Raw genomic sequence first — 17,597 nt, forward strand, 5'->3', positions numbered from 1 at the left:
AGAAGAATTTAACAGAATGACTTCAATTATTCTGTGTTAGATCAAAAGTGGTGGCAGTGATTAGTGAGTGGCAGCATTTTGGTGTAATAGGTGACAGTCTCTGTTTTATAATCCTAAACTGACTGTGGGGTCAGAAGTCCTGTTAAAAAGACTTAGAGTTCGACATTCGCTTAATATATTCAAGAGGCAAACAAGCAGTTAAATTTAAAATGTAAATAAAATTGTATGGTGAGATTGTATCCGCCAGGCAGCCCTTTCAACAGTGTTAAGAGTTGAGAAGGTAACAACCTTCCTAAAGTATCACTCCAGCTCAATTGCTCTATTACTCTTATGTCAGTTTAAAAAAAAAAAAAGAAAAAGAAAAAAAGAAACAAAAGATACACTTGCCATTAATAAACCTATATTAATTTAAACTATCTGAGGGTCTGATGCTTTAATTTTAAAGTGGCCAAATGTTTTAGGTTTTGCCCTTTCTCTTTTTGCCAATATGATAAAAAAAAAGACAAAACATTTTTAAGTCCTTCAGAAATAGGAAATATTTATAGTATTTTATTTTAAGATAAACAAATTCTTAATACGTCTGTAATATTTGTATAAATGCTTCATTGTAAACCAGAAAAACAACCAATTACTATGCCAAATATATTTTAATTCTAAAAATAACTTTTTCTAGCAATGGTTATTTTTATATTGATATAATTAAGAACGATAACAGAAAACAATTTAGTCTTTGTATAATTCAAGCATTCAGCTTTCCCATGAATTTGATTTGGAACTTGACCCATCTCTATTAGTATCTCAAGTTCCTATGAAAGAAAAAAAAAGAAAAAGAAATAAATCAACTAAGAGAAGTAAGTATAAAGGAAGTGGAACTAAAATTAACACGTTTGGAAGGAGTACTTAGCCAGCATCACGTTACATCTATAGCTAAAATTTGCTGTCAGCATATATCTATAATAAGTATTCTTCCAGTGAACTGCCAGCTGGCTTGTAAAGAGGAAAATCTATTCTATAGAATAGACTGCTAGCTTTAAAAAGAAATCTTTAGCTTTTCAACCCTTCACAGGAAGTATTTTGGTCATTGTAAGGTTCCATAACACCTGAAGGACATCCTGGGAGACAGCAGCATATATAATGATAATGTGATGTCATTTTGTTTTTCCTAGTTGAGAAACACAAAGTGTGTATCAGTAATGGTAAAAGGAACATTTTTTCTATTATATTCTTGTCAGCCTTATTTTTTAAAAGTGATGCAGCCTCTAATAGCTTAGGAAAAGCAGCAATAGCATAATAGCGTGTTTTGTCACGGATGTTAGAAAGGATGGATCACAAAGTGCTACAGCTGGCCTTGGAAACAAAGTGTTATGAAGTCAGGACCAAAAAATTCACAGTGCTGGTTTATGTGCATGAAATTAGAATAAAGATTGTTAAAAATATACAATGCTATATTAGATAATTCCAGTTTTGACTTGTTTATTTAGACTCTTAGAGTTGATTCTGCAGATTTTCCCTGTGACAAACTGTCGGTGCAACCCTTGCATTAAAAGACATGTATTTTTCATGATATTGTTTCTTACTGCAATATGCTGGCTACAAGTCCTTTCAAGTAATCAAGCTATATTGAATACAAACATAAAATAAAAAGCAGCAATAATTTGCTCTCATTTTTAGCTTTACACTCTGACTCAAAGATATACACTCATAGCCATTGAAGAGAGCGCAGTATGTTTGCACATTGATGAATTGAACATAAAAATATTGTGGTTGGATCAGACTCCTTGGCTTCAGTGGAAATATTGGAAGCATCATAAAAGTGGTATAATTGACTGCAGGATCAGTTCCATTTTCAACCTTATCATCAAATTTGTTATGACAATCACAGTTACTATTGCAGCAGTAACTATGCCATCCTAAGCAATCTGGTTCCCAATGCTAAAATATTGAAATGATAAAACACTATTGAAACTTGCAAAAATCAGTTCTATTCCAGTTCCAAATGGGCAATAGTTCCAGAGCTTGATCTTAAACATTCAGTCCACAAAAAAGTCCTAATTTTAGGAATTAACAACTAAGGTTTCCCTGTAGGTTTTTTTGTATTCTTGCAAAACCTGTGAGTCTCTTTGATCTTCCAGCTAAAATTAACTATATAGCTAGGTCTATTTTACCAGACCAGATACTCAGTAAATATATTCAGCATATACTCAGTTCTTGTCTCTCTTCCTACTAAAATGGCATAGCATTAGGAACAGGACTAGATAGGCTTTAAAATCTACATTGTGTCACAGATAGCACCTTAAAGACCATTAAAATACATCTCTCGTCTTCAAAGGCTACACAAGAATTGAGTTCCTGCAATAGAAAACAGAGCTGTTTTGTATCTTTTTTTACTATTTAAAGCATATACAAGGAATAATCAGTTGCTTTTTTGTGATAAGCATATAAATTTTTTTTTTTCATGTTGTGGACTTTATTTCTTGTATTATACTAGAATCCTGTTCTGAAATTATTCCAGTTTAAATTCACCTTGATCATGAGTAACCAACATCCTAAGCACTGTTCCAAGAGAAGTCCTGCAAGTGACTTGTACAATTTGTACAAAAGTGCCATTAATATGTTGCTACTGAGAATAAACACTGCAAGTAGAAAGCTACGGGAAAAAAAGCAAAAGAGAAAAAACAACCATGAAGTAACATTTTTCATTTCCTCTGTCTTGACATAATCACACTTCCAAGCAAGAAAATTTTACACGTCATATATTTCACACAGTTCATTTCTTCTGACTCCAAGGTAGTCACTGGATCCCAGAGTCATTGGATAAAACTGCTCTGTGGTTTAATTTAGCCCTTCTCTTTTCTCTTGCTTATTTTTTGATGATGGACCATGGTGCTAAGTTCTCTCTGGGAAAGCACGCTGCTTCCATATGGTCTGGGATTTCTGTAGTGGGGTGCATCCAGGACACAGTCTGTCATGACGTGCTGTTTTTTCTGAGGAATCTCTATTGGCAAAGGCACAGAGCGGTGCCAAATTCAAACCACCTGGCCCTAAGGCTAATTGAGTTTTTCCTGGGAGGGTAGAATAATAATTTTGAAGTACCTATCTGAAATTATGTTACCACTGAGAGGGAACAGGAAAGGTTGGCTTGTCACCGCAGTACTTAAATATATCTATGAAGATATGCCCAAGATGGAAGTTTACAGTCAGTTAGGGAAACTAACTGAATTATGAACTGAAAAACAACCTACCTGGATCAGCATTAGCACTTGTCACAGAAACAAAGTTCCCTTGTAATTTAAAATGCTAGTATTTTTCATTCGTTATAAGAACAAAAGCATTTTGCTTAAGTACCACTTAATAGCTAACTACTGGGTTAAACCCCGTATACATCTTTCAGCTTGAAGTCTTCCTCAGATTTAACACAAGCTGGGGTTTTTTTTCAGTTTTTTAACTTGTGTCGCTCACGCTAAGCCCCAGGAACTTCATTAAGGTCTATTCATATTTCTGTGTGGTAGTATGGATTATGTGTGACTTCAGTTTATTGCTCATTTCTTAGGGCATGACTTCTGGTTTGGTTTCTGTCACCTTGACTCTTGTTCTGGAGCTGACTGCTTGATGCCATTGTCTTCCATAAGCTTGCTTTCATACAGAATATCTAGAAGCAGCAAGCTTATATTGCATATGTTTTGACATCCCATGCATCCTTAATAGATTTTCCATAAGCTTGCCACTGTGCAATCTATCTGTTTTACAGCCTCATTCCTTCCTGTTCTGCATGTGACTATTTCTTCGTGTTTTGCATTGGGCTGTTACTCTGTTTTAGCACACAGATGAGAACAAGGGTGGTTGGGTATTAAAGAAAAATGTGGTGTTAATGTGATATTGATATTAGAATAGGATTCCACACAACCCAGAATTGATGTCTGCAGGGTAATGCAAGTAGTAAAGCTAAATGCTTTCTTTAAATGGCCTCTATTTTCCAGTAACCTTTGCAGCATTTGAAATGACATCTCAGTAACCGAGATTAAAGAAAAGCCATATCATACTCTTGTATTAATTGTGAGGTTTAAGTCTAATCTGAAAATGGCAAAACACTAGCCTGCCTTTCAGTTATTTGGGTATTACATCAAATGAAAGTTACTTGTTTAGGAAAAAAGTAGCTTGTAGAGAAGAGTGAGGTTGGTTTGTGATTCTGGGAATTGGAAGAGATGCTCCGCGTGGGAGTACATATTAGATAAGTCTTTTCTTGTGTTTTAAAAAGTAGTCTGGGCTAATGCTCTAGGAAAGATAATATTTTAGAAGAGCTCTTCATTGTAAACAATTTGTATATGCTGAAGGAAATAAACATCGCACTATTTGGGGATGGAAACAATAGATTGCTAGTACTAGCCATGGCCACAATGATTCCTAGTAGAAGAATCATGATCCATGTTGCCTTTTCCAGAGTTTTATAAAAGCTCTTTATTAATCCACACTTTATTATGTGATCTGTAATTGTAAACACATGTATCATGCTAACGCTATTGGCTTCTAGTTCAGGGATCGAAAGGGTCTCTGTGTGTTTCTGTATGTGTGCGTGTGGAGGGTAGTTTCTGAGAACTACTAACGTGTATATGATTTTGCATAGATATTTTCTGTAATTTGATCTCAACTCAGAAGCAAAGACTGCTGAAAGCTCCAACAAACACTGTTCTGTTGTATTTTATTCAGATTTCATTTTATGATCATTTTTTCCTCTCCAGAGAGAATAATAATTGATATTTTGTATTTAAGATTACTTTGGTGATGATGTTTAGAGTAAAAAGTGATCATTTGAGCAAAGCACTAAGAAAAGAGGCAAAATTGAGAAGAAAAGTGGAAAGAAGAGCAACCAGACTGAAAAGATGAATAGTAATTTCTTTTTTCATCAAGACTTTACAAGATAAAAAAGTGTCAGGCAGAAACCACATTCCTATACTTAGAACTCAACTCTTTCTCAATACTATCAGATCAAAGGTTGCTTGTTGATTAGCTTGCTAAAAAGATAGTAAAAAAAAGTTGTTTAAGTTTTTGAAAATACGATAGCAAATAAAGCACACAGCTTTGCAGAATTTAAAACTGTTTAATGCGGGACAGATTGTTCAGCACAAGAATTATCCACACTGTGTTACAAACAGCACTGAACACAATGAGCTGTGGAAGCTCACAAGCTGATAGTGTTTAGCTGTGACTTCATCCTTTAATAACTTTTCCACATGATTCTTCAGTTGAAGGTGTTTCGTTTTGTTTTTTCTCTGTTAGGTTTTTTTTTTATTATTTTATTTTGCTTTACCAACAGAAGAGACACAATACAATGCCTTAGTGACTCAGGTTCAGTTCTTGTAAGTAATCAGTTCTGTTGTCTTTTTTTGGATATGTTTTTGTTCTGTTTATACAAATAGAAAAAGGGTTGCTAAGTTCATAAGGCAACAGTGAAAGACTGCTTTTTTAAATCTATTTCTTTCAAAGAATTTCTCACCTTGCCAGTTCAATCTTTTCAGTGCTCAAAATGGCAAGCTCTGTGTGTTCTATATGATCTTTAAATAATAGAAGGTGACATATTCAGGTAGTCCATTGCTTTGTTAGTTCACTAAAGACCAGATTGCTGACCTTTAGCTTGCTCCCACGGTATTCAGTGATATAATGAAAACATATATTCATGATTAAAACACATGATAAAATTACTGAAAGAAGATCCTATCAGTTCAATGGTTAAAATAACTGTGAAACTGGTGTTTAGCCACTCTTTTTTATATATCCATGTTTTAGTTTTATGACTGGAAACTCAGACATAGAATTAAAATCTCCAAAGTATAAATTATTATTTTAAAAAGAAAGACATGAACATCTCAGTATCCTGAATATTTGCACTGAGTATTAACACAAATATATTTGTACATGAATGTTAAGTAGAGAAATGAAAGGTGTATGATTAATAACAATATGCAAATTTGAAACTAATTTATTGGTGTTATACAAAGGGCAAACTAGGATAGTGTTTGGCCAAATATGTTTACATACTTCATATTTGCATGAGTTTATTGAACATGCAGTGTGAAATCACCCATCTTTGCATAAAAACTGGATAAGCACTTTTTTTAAAGAACAAATTGCTCAAATTTCAAAGCCTCAACAGTTGAGCCTGCTTTCCTACATCTCCTGTACTCCACTCTTATTCTGCTTGGGAAGAGGACAGTGGACCCATCTGTGTTCCCCAATACATGATCTACTTTTGCTATCAGTAACAATGTCAGGACAGTATAGATCCCTCTGTCCTTCCTTTTCAGTGCCGAGTTGTAAAGCTTCAGCGTTCTGATTAACCTCATAAACCGGGAGGAGTCTCTTCCCCTCACAACATATTGTTTTGCATTTGTAAGGAAAATTACGGAAAGTTATGTTCAGTTGATTTCATGTCTGCATTTTACAAAGGCGGGGGTTTATGTTCTCAGTTGCACTCTGCAAACTCTGAAAAAGAATCGACCTCATGATTTTCCCATGATTAACAAGTTAGACTCCCATTTTTATCTTCCTGCTTTGCTGGAAAATAAATCCTCTTTTGTCTCGATTTTGAATAAAATATATGAAGAGTATACAAAAATAGATTTCATCCTTAATTAGCTGCTTCCTTTAAGTTTTTCGAAGAAGGGTTACAATTTGACTAAGATCCCTTCCATCTGTCACAATATGCTTGCTTTTATTTTGACTTCCCGTTGCTGTCTTATCAAATATCACATGAATCATTACCATTTGTTTGCCATCCCTTTCTTTTGTTTTGTTTCTCTTCCTCCAAATGATTAAAACATCAGGTTGAATGAAAGGTTAGAAGTACACTGTGATTCACATTTGCCCCATCTTATTAAAACAAATAAACCAACCAGTTATATAATTTAAATGTGCTTGAGCTATGGCTTGCAGATGCTTTTATCAGCTCTGGGCTGAAGAGGTTGTGTGCATTCGGGCATGCACGTACAACTGTTCTTTGAAAGGGACAAACCTCATTAGATTACAGGTGCCTGGAAATAACTTCTGAGAAAATAGCTGCCATTTTCAATAAAGCTACTTCCTAACAGGAAACACAATTTATTATGGTCTTTAGCACAAATGAGCAGCTTTTCTTTTATTTAGATAAAAGTACCCCTATTTAATGTCACAAATGTTTTATTTCTTTTAACCTGTTGGACTGAGGGTGGATCATAATATTTTTCACTCTAATATTCCAGCTTATAAAATGTTGAGGAAAAGAGCTGTAATGATTCTGAAGTTAGAAAATATGTGTTATACTAACTTAAAAGTTATTTCATTTACTCACCACACCATCTTTTCCTAGAATCATAGAATGGTTTGGGTTGGAAGGAACTTTTAAAGGGGTCATCTAGTCCAATACTCCCTGCAATGGGCAGGGACATCTTCAATTAGATCAGGTTGCTCAGAGCACGCCTGAGGGATGGGATGCCATCCAGAGGGACCTGGACAAGTTCAGAAAGTGGGCCCATGTGAACCTCATGAGGTTCAACAGGGCCAAGTGTAGGGTCCTGCACCTGGGCTAGGGCAAACCCTGATATCAATACAGGCTGAGGGATGAGAAGGACTGGGGTACTGGTGGATGAAAAGCTGGACATCGGTCAGCAATGTGTGCTTGCAGCCCAGAAAGCCAACCATATCCTGGGCTGCATCCAAAGAAGCGTGGCCAGCAGGTCAATGGACGTGATTCTGCCCCTCTACTCTGCTCTGGTGAGACCCTACCTGGAGTATTGCGTCCAGCTCTGGAGCTCTCAGCACAGGAAGGACACGGACCTGTTGGAACAGGTCCAGAGGAGGGCCACAGAAATGATCAGAGGGCTATAGCACCTCTCCTGCGAGGACAGGCTGAGAGAGTTGGGGTTGTTCAGCCTGAAGAAGAGAAGGTTCTGGGGAGACCTTATAGCAGCTTTTCAGTACTTAAAGGGGGCCTATAGGAAAGATGGGGGCAAACTTTTTAGCAGGGTCATCTGCAAACTTGCTGAGGGTGCACTTGCAAACTTGCTGTGTGTGTCACTGATGAAGATACTAAACAGTACTGGTCCCATATTTTCTTGTACAGAGGGTCAGAAATGCGTCATAATTGCCTCAGCTTGCTCTAACTGAAGTTGGCAGTTTTTAGTGGCTGTAGGTTGTGGGTATGTATATACTGAATTTCAGTACGAAGTCTGCTGTCTTTAGTGAACACATGGGCTACTTCTGGGAATCTTTTGTTGCAGCGTGATTTTAAAGGAGGACTCTAAGCTCAGGTCAGCTCAGTCACCAGCCCTGGAGATCGACTTCAAATGGATTTTTAGGAGCCAAGAACCTGTAGTTAAAATTAAATAAGTATGTGCACGTGGGTTTTTTGTTGGTTTGGGGTTTTTTGTTGTTATTTGTGCTAACATGGTCCTTAGAGATCTCAGCTGACACTGCTGTACCTTGCTAAGGACAAGAAAACAGACTGAGAAACCATCAGCGCACAGAATTTCTGTTACCTAAAAAGAAAAGGGGAAGAAAGAGAGAAAGGTTAAAAAAAAAAACAGAAAAACAGAAAAGTGACATCACAGATCATTTAAGTCAGAGTTGGGAATAAAGTTCCTGTCCTCACTTGCTCAGTTTTGTTCTTCTTATTAACAAGAGAGAAATCAACCTAAAGGAGCTGTTCTTTACTTTGAAAGCACAAAGAGAGGAATAGATCCACCATTCAAATATCTTAAGACCCATTTTGAATGAAGGTCAGCTTATATCACTGGCCTAAGCATATTTGACAAATTTATATTAATTGTAGTTGGGAACTCTAGTGACTAAAATTGGGGCTACTTTGATGTAAGGGTTCCTCGGTCATGGGCTGGCATTTACTATTCTACAGCTCACAAATTGCTATCATAAAAAATACCAACTAATAAAAAATTATCCAAACCTTGACATGCTAACTTTCCAAAGCTCCCACTGAGATTTCTGATTTTATAATCCATTTTCCTTCTCATACATTATTTTGTCCTTTCTTTCTTTTTAATCTGGACTCCATGGGTTTCTTTCTTACGAGCTCTGTGTGACATGCTACAGTATCTTTTTGGTTGGTTGGCTGGTTGATTGCTTGTTTTTTCCCCCGAAGCTCCTAACCATAGGAAAACCTTTATCCAATTACTAAGGAGAGTTTTCCTCAGTAGGCTTTTCTGTAATAGCAATCGACTGAATTCAGGTGTGACACCACACCTTTGATATTGATTTACAGATTTTCATAAACAAAAGACATAAACATAAGAGCAGTATGCTTTTATGATAGTCATGATCATCACTTTTGTTATGTTTATTTTTAAAGCAGCTCTCAGATTACAAACTAAAATATGGTATGTTTGGATGGTGAACAACCCCAGTGTGACTTGCATTGAGTGGCAGAGATATACGTATTACCATCTAATGGGTGATTTATTTAGTATGCAACCAAAAACCAAACTTGACATTTCATTGTAGATTTTTATCACTTTGCAAGATGCGTATTAATCGGAATAGTATTTGAGTGGGTTTATGTTTTTATCTCAGAAAATGTTGGGCCCATAGAGATACTTACTACAAGCTGCCCACAGAGTAGCTAGTGTGAATCATTCCCCAGCTGACATCTCTGTGGGAATGCATTTCAAGGCATATGATTTGTTTCAGCATTGCAAACTTTTACGTCGGTTCCATTTGTTTGTTTTTTATAACATTTATGACCTTTTAACTGTTCGGGCATGTTCATTCAAAAACCTCAAGATGAGTCTTAATTAAAAAGGGTTGATCTAAAAAAAATACTCCCTCACTCTGGCTAGAATTTCTGTCATATCGGTCCACAGACAAAAACAAATGACATTTAGGAGTAGTGGCGTTTTCAGTTTGAGCTACCAGCATGAGCTTGTGTGATCTTGCTGAACACTGCCATTTGCAAAAGAGCAATTAAAACAGATGACAATTTGCTAATCATGCACAGTTCTATTTAGATATTTAGCAGTATTTTCCCAGTTTATATTTTTGCTTGACTTCCTAAGAGTGAAAGGAAGTTTTATGTATTTCTATTGTATATAACAGTATGCAAATTTAGGAAACTTTAGCACAGATCAAAAATTTTCAGTAGCCTAAAAATATACTTCAACGTTGTAAACAATCTTAGAGAGCATTGTGTGCGTGTGTAGTATATGTTTGTGTGCATGTATCTGTTTTCGTGTGAATAGTATATTCCATATTTGTTTTATATAAAATTAGTTTTATGCCAATAGACAAATTCTGCATTTGTTAACAACAGAAAATAAAGCAACATGCATATAGAACTTATATGAAAGCTGATCAGGAGGCAGGAAGCAGAGGCAGGCTCATGATTTGGGATTTAGGAGTAGTCACATTTTCTCATTGAGTTACAAAGGATGAGCTTACTTGATTTGCTGGTCGCTGGTTAGTCTCGTGGTTTATAGGTTTTGCTTGTGATTTTAACCTTGAAATCATGAGGGCCTATCAGTGAATGCTCCACTGGTGGTCAGATAGGAACACTGGCTACACCTAGAGGCAAAGTGATTGAGGTGGCTTTTTTCGGAAGAACCTCTGAACAATGAGAATTGAGAGAGAAATGGTTAGGGAGAAGGGAATGGGAGTCTGAAAAAGGAAAAGGGACAGCAATCAGATATAGGTATTGTATTTGGTCACCACGTTGTGGTGTGAGGTTATCATTCCTCTGCAGAGCTGTAAGATACCTCTGTTTTTCCTTGCACGGTTTGAATTCTTTGTATTTCTGAAGTACAGTGCTATTTGCTTGGTGAACGTTCTTCATGAGTGGCTACATGAACTTCTCAGCTACACACAGGAGCATGCTGGAAAAAAAATATAAAGCCCAAATACTTTCTCCATCTTCTTCCAAACTCATGATTTGAGAGAGTGGTGGGCAGTTCCACAGACATTGTGATTTTTTTCTGTGCTGGCACTGTAGGTTCTAAATAAAAGGATACTCATTTTAAACCTCATTCTTTCATAACTAATCTTGAGAAAATAAAGGAAATTTTCTACAATTCTTATCAATTTCTGAATTCTTACTAAGTATTACTTAATCATGAAATTGTTTTATCTATATCATAAGATGGCAGGATATATTTTAAAGTTGATGTGTCTAAAGCTTGCTGCATTTTCCCATATGTTAGGGGAATTAGTCAAACACATTAATAGAGAATATATCTGTTTTATAATACACCTAGCAATGATATTAGATCAGCTGCTGAGTTCCTATATGGCATTTTAAGTCCGTTATCAATACAGATGATTTAATTGCACTTTTAATCATCCATCATATAGTTATTTGAGGAACAGGAATATTTATGCTTTTTGTATCTATCTATCCATCATAAATGTTTTTAAGTTATATAAACAAATGTCCTCTTACTTTGTAAGGAAGATCCTTCGTAAAGCTGCCCATTTCTATTACTGTTCATTGTCTGTGGATAAAGAATAAAGGATCTGATAGTGTCTTCTGTTAAAAGTGAAAAACCTCCTATTGACTTCACTGCCAGGTTGGGTCCTTAAGCAGTCTAAAATAGAGCTGACTTTTGAAAATGTACTGCTGTTCTCTGCAGATTGTTCATCTTTTGTTGACTGCTACAAAGATTCCGCTTCCTACAGCTGTATTTTTAATTGAGAATACGTTTTAATAAATATTTTATTTTAAAAGGTATATGGAGACCTAACATAGTAAAATAAAATACAAGTTACTGACTGTGGATTATCTTAATGTTTATGCACAGCACTCATTAGCAAGTGTGCATTCAGGATAGCCAAAGTGCTGGTATATATGCAGAGTAATTCTCCTACAGAGGTATCCGGACAGCTTTAGTGCTGTAAATGTCTACTGTGTTTATTCAATATGTTTGGGAGAGTTATAGGCAGCCATAGCCAGTAGTAGCTCTGGCTATCCTGTACTTGATGAAGGTTTTCTTTTGAGATGGTTTACCAGGTCTTCAGTTTCGCCAAGCTCCATTTCAGAAGTTCCTTCTTTCTCTCCTTAATTCCCATAAGCATTTCGGCTGCTTTTCATGCATCACAGAAGAATAAGAAGTCTTTAAAGCCTTACTCAATTTCTTCTTTATCTCTCTTCAGTGCACAAAGACCATAAAGAGCCAAGAGAATGTGGAAACGGTTGTGAGTGGAAGCACTCTGAGTGGTGGGAAAGTTATCATCTGCTCTGCCAAAAAAAGCTAGGAATGTAAAAAAGTAGGGGAGAGAAGCAGGAAAATGTAAAGATGGGGAGAAAGTAGTGAAAGAGGATACACCCCAGAAGCTTGCAAAAGAAAACTAGTGATGGAAAAAGAAAGCCAGAGGGACACTAGATAAGAATCACTGCGACATAGTGAGCGATTCTACCATCTCCTTTTTTCCCCAGCAGTTCTGACAGAAACTAGACAATAAAAATTGGAAAGGGGTGTGCAGAAGGAATGAATTGTTACAGTTGTATGTGATACACATGTGTCTGCTTTCAAGTTAAACTTTTATTTTTCTCAACAGTCACAGTAAGCTTGCGGAAGTGACGCCACGCATTTCAATGATAGCCAAGCATTTTGAAAATTTCAGTGTTCATTTATATAGGTTTATCTCACACAATTGTTTTCTTGTGTATCTAATAAGGATGTTACAGACTGATTTGGAATAAAAAGATTAGACTAAGAAAACCAAAGCAGAAACAAAATCCTCTGAAATCGTATCAATATTTGCTGATTTCACTGAGACCAAAAGAAGGGTTTCATGCAGACTTCAAGAGCCGAGATACAGCTTGTGCTTTCAGATGCATTATATTATACAATATAAGTAATGTTTTGTAATTATGCACTGTGGAGGATTAATATGCTTCATAATGTGCTTTACTCACAAGGGAACAATGCTTTCTATCCTACAGGACAGAAAAAATAAGAATGTACCACTTTTCCTGTCTGTTTCCTGTTTAAAAAAATAAAAATCTTTGTATTACTGTGAGAACAGATGCATATAAGATGTTCGTGTCCCCAGTGAAGAAAAAATTACTTTATATTTGTAAATCAGGTGAAAATATGTTATGGCAGAATGTTCTCTTCAGGTTTTTCTAGATCAACAATTACTGGCTAGGTGAGCTTATTGTTTCTCATGTTCCCTCTCCATCACACATATCTCACTTAAATATATGCTCCTCACTTGGGTGGAAAAAATGTTGAGAGACGTGCTTACATCTTTAACATAGTAATTGTTCAGTTAATCTCATTTATGGGGGAAGGAGGCTATACTTCACTGATACCGATTAAATATCCTATACTGGGTTCTATATAAATAGCTACAAATGTGCACAATGGTTACATTACATGGTATATTTAACAACATAGCTAAATCAGAAAGTATGAGCTATGCCTTTAGTGATGGGAGTACTAACGATTGCATGCAAGAAGATTTTTGTTCTGCAACCATGAAGGAAATAATTGCTCTTCAGCACTATTCAGTTAAGTTTGCATATCAGTAAAAACACATGCACAGAGGCTCCACCTACATTCCTAGTGCCCTAGCACTGATATGAGTGCAGCATATATTAAAGCTTTAGAAGATGTTACAGTATTCACAACTTGCAAAGTGCGTATAATTTTTAATGGTGTTATTTTGACCACTGTCAAATGTAATTGCAATGGTGAAGTTCAAGATTTATCTTTTTTTTTTTTTTTTTTTTTTAATTTTAAACATGAAGTACCTTAGGTAGCATTTTACAGATTTATGGGAGGACTACTTCTGCTGAGGTTTTAAATTTTGTGGTTTTTTCCTCTTTTCAGTTCGTTGCAGATGTAAATATATAAAGCAAATGCTTCTTTTTTACATTTTAGATGGAAGACTTTATTTGAAAACTACTGTCATGTATTGAATTTTTCCTGCTGAAGATAACCTGTGCTACGGTAAAGAACTTTGCAGTAAGACATTGGCTCATAAGGAGTTCTGTGGAAACAAAGCGTTTTGAAGCCAACTTCCTCAACTTCATTTATCAATGTTCTTCAAAAATGTAAAGAATTCTGCAAGAGTGTCCTCCTTTGGTTATCTCCTGTGACTCAACCTGGAGACCTAGAGAATGTTTGTAAATGTACAGTAGCACTCTTCTTACAGTGAAAATCTGCGTCTCTGCGCCGGACTATTGTATCCAAAATTACAGGCGGGTCAGAACAAGGCTGAGTATTCCCTTTTTCAAGGAATGCAGACTCTGTCCTCCTCTGATGATTCTATATTTGAGCACATCAAATGATCCTTCCAGCGGTGTCCAAGTACACTTACAGACTGTTAATATCATACTGAAACCAGCAAGACAGCTCAGAAGTGAACTTGTAGAGGGCATAAAAGGATTCTTATTAAAAAAAAAAAAAAAGGTAAAAAAAAAGGTAAAAGAAAAAAAAATTGATACATTCAGTTTTCAAACTATGATCGTGGGTTTTCTTCTAAAGACATTTTTTCCACATGCTTTCCAAGAGACCAACACATGTATGTTAGACTACATTAAGTGAGATGGAATTTTGTGTAAGTGAAAAGAAATGCTGAATGTAAACAAACTGTTTTACTGTTCACGAAGTCTCTTTTCCTAAAATAAAAAAAAATACAATAAAAAGAGTAATAATTTCTCATTGTAAACTGGCAGGGGTTTATGAAATAAAAGACTTTGCTTCTTATCAAACTGTTGGTCACATGTACAGTATATAACACAAATCACACAAGGAAGGTATTATGTATGCAGTAGAAATCTAGAGTTTAGGAAATGAAAATTTTAGATAATATTGTTTTGTCACCCTGTTGGTCAGAAAGACACCTTTCTAGTTTTAACGCATGCAGGCATGTAAATATTTGTCCTGGAGTCACAGTATTACTGAATGAGATCTTAAGCATCTGGTAACAAGTCAGAATTCTGTATCAGCCACTTTTATTTGTATATTGAGCCCTGGTTAGTGCCCTGATTAGTGCACTTTTAAGAATGGACTGTGGCTGAGCAGCAAGTCAAAATGCCAGAAATATTTTTATATGTTAATGTCATATTACGTCAATGTTGCTAAAAAAAGAAAACCTAACAAACACTTGATGTATCAGTCCAATTCCACGTAGAACTGAGTGATACAGTTGAAGTCTATTGTCCCTCCCACCTTGTCTTAGGGATGGGTGGTTATGTGTTACTTTCACTGTCTTTATGAAAGCTACAATATGTGTTTTCACCTTTGTGCTGATAACTGGAAGTAAGCTGCAACACAGTGCTTATTACATTACTAAAAATTATGTTCTTTGCTTTGCGTACTTTTGGGTTACCCCTTTAAAGACTGATTTTGTGAATCAGTGCTATTACTGTAAGTTTTGTGATTATGCTTTCTTCATCTAATGTTTTATGCATATAAAATATTATTTATTACATGGAAACATATCAAAACCTTAAATGTCTAAGATGCCTAACTTAAAGCAAATATTTCTTTAAAAATAGTTCTGATTGGATATTAATATTATTTTGTCAAAAAAAAATCTAATGTTTTGTAAACTCTAGCACTGAGCTTCTATAGTTTGTAGGTCTTCCTTGCAATACTGGTACACATTTATTTTGTGCGGTTCATATTTACTCCACCACAATCCTTTTTTAACAATAGAAAGTTGTATATACAAGTTCACATCACGGTAATTTTTTTTAAAGAAATATTGAGCAATATTTTTCATTAAATATTGTTACCTAATACTTTGTAGTGGTATTATTTTCTAACCATGATTCTTTCACAATTTTCGTAGTTGCTTGAACACATATGGGATTCTGTACTCCAGTTTTTTCATATGCAGTCTTTAAAGGGTTAACAGCTGTAAAGTTAGATGGACTTGTGGCAAGCTTTTGAATCATTCATATCTGAAAGAGAATTAAAAGCCTACAACTGAAATATGTAGTAGCATCTACCATTGCTCTGCTCCTTGCATAGAGTCACCTGTAAGTAGGTTTAGTAGTTTTACAGTATATACTTTCAAGACCTTTGGGAATGCCTCAGTGTTTGGCTTGGTACATAAATGGAAATGTTAAGGATTAAGGGGGAACCAATTTATAAGCTGGATGTTTAGAAAGAATCTTGCTAAAACCAGTGTAAATATTACAGACCATGAGATGTAACCGTAAGTTGAATTTTTTGCCCCTCTTTAGTTATACAGGTTTTGGGTTGGTATTTTGTTTTTGGTTTTTGATTTGGATTTTTTTTTTTTTTGCATAGATTATGAAGAAAAGTTGTGCTCATGTTATTGTTTATATGCTTTTGTAATCTTAAAGATATTAATGTCTAGTTGTTCTATATTATAACCACATTTGCGCTCTATGCAAGCCCTTGGAACAGAACATACTCATCTTCATGTAGGACCTATGAAAATTGTCTATTTTTATCTATATATTTAAAGTTTTCTAAAAATGAAAAAAGGTTATTACGAATTTTGTTGTACAAAATCTGTACAAAAATCTGTTTTTACATCATAATGCAAGAATTGGAAATTTTTCTATGGTAGCCTAGTTATTTGAGCCTGGTTTCAATGTGAGAACCACGTTTACTGTTATTGTATTTAATTTTCTTTTCTTTTCAACAATCTGCTAATAAAACTGTCTGAAATCTCCCTGCGACTTTATTTACAGTTCATCTTTATTAAATTTTTCTGAAATGTATAACATCAGAGGAATATTTACTTTCTAATGGGAGGCATCTAAAAACAACATAAGTCAGCTCTTTGTAATGTGAGGAGAACAATGCTGAATGATTTTATTTAACATGCAACTGCTTCTATCTCTAATATGAATTACTGTGGTGAAAAACATCATAAAAGTACACTCTGTGGTTATTGTTTAACAAGCAGATTTTCCATATTTTTTTTTCTTGCCAGCTAAGCAAACTGCCCCCATCTACATGATTTATTTATGTACATTTCTCAGTTTATGAAGCTGTTATTTGTACCTTTTTCCTTTATATTGTGATATTCCCATGATTCTTATTTCACAAAGCTTTGTGCTGAATAATGTAAAGTGGACACACTGATGGAACAAAACGTATTATTCCCCTAACTACAAAAATGCAGGCATAATCCAGTTGGTTTTGTCTCAAATCTCCTTCACTTGATAAAACGTGTTTGGAAACTTTGTTATCCTAACACATTTTTTAACAAACAGCAAGTATTTAAACATTTAAACGGGCATTTGGAGGAAGAAATAGGTCTGGTTTACCATATCTTTAAGTGGTATTTTGAGGGGGGGGGAAAAAGTGATTTTTTTTTTTTTTTAAGGTAAAGGTGTTTATTTAAGAACCAATCTAGAAGTAAGATATTTTTCCTTACAGAAAATTCGAAAGTCAGAGATGTATGATTGATCTCGAGTATTCTCCCTTATTCCCCTGCCTTGCCTGGCCTTGCCATCTCTTCCCTTCCTTTCCAAACCATACCTACATGAATGCTTCTGCTTTCATTAGGGAGCAAGCTTATTTGGGAAAGCAGAAGACATTAGCTTTCTTGGACCAGTCCTTTTCATTATCCTGGCATGGCCTGGGGACTGCAAGTGTGAAGCTGACAGGCTTCCTGGGTTCCAGCAGGTT

At 35.4% G+C, this 17,597-nt stretch overlaps 1 protein-coding gene across 2 annotated transcripts in view; it reads left to right on the forward strand.

Moving 5' to 3' along the window:
- The window catches only part of DACH1 (dachshund family transcription factor 1), a 364,785-nt gene extending 348,159 nt beyond the window's left edge, over positions 1 to 16,626 (forward strand). For both annotated transcript variants that reach the window (XM_074159858.1, XM_074159866.1), the window contains one exon: positions 13,860 to 16,626. In XM_074159858.1, the coding sequence (XP_074015959.1) occupies positions 13,860 to 13,897 (38 nt within the window). In that variant the 3' untranslated portion in view covers positions 13,898 to 16,626. The remainder of the gene's footprint in view (positions 1 to 13,859) is intronic.
- The last annotated feature ends 971 nt before the right edge of the window (positions 16,627 to 17,597 follow it).

This window comes from Numenius arquata, chromosome 1 (genome assembly GCF_964106895.1).
Source record: "Numenius arquata chromosome 1, bNumArq3.hap1.1, whole genome shotgun sequence".
NCBI classification, from domain to species: Eukaryota; Metazoa; Chordata; class Aves; order Charadriiformes; family Scolopacidae; genus Numenius; species Numenius arquata.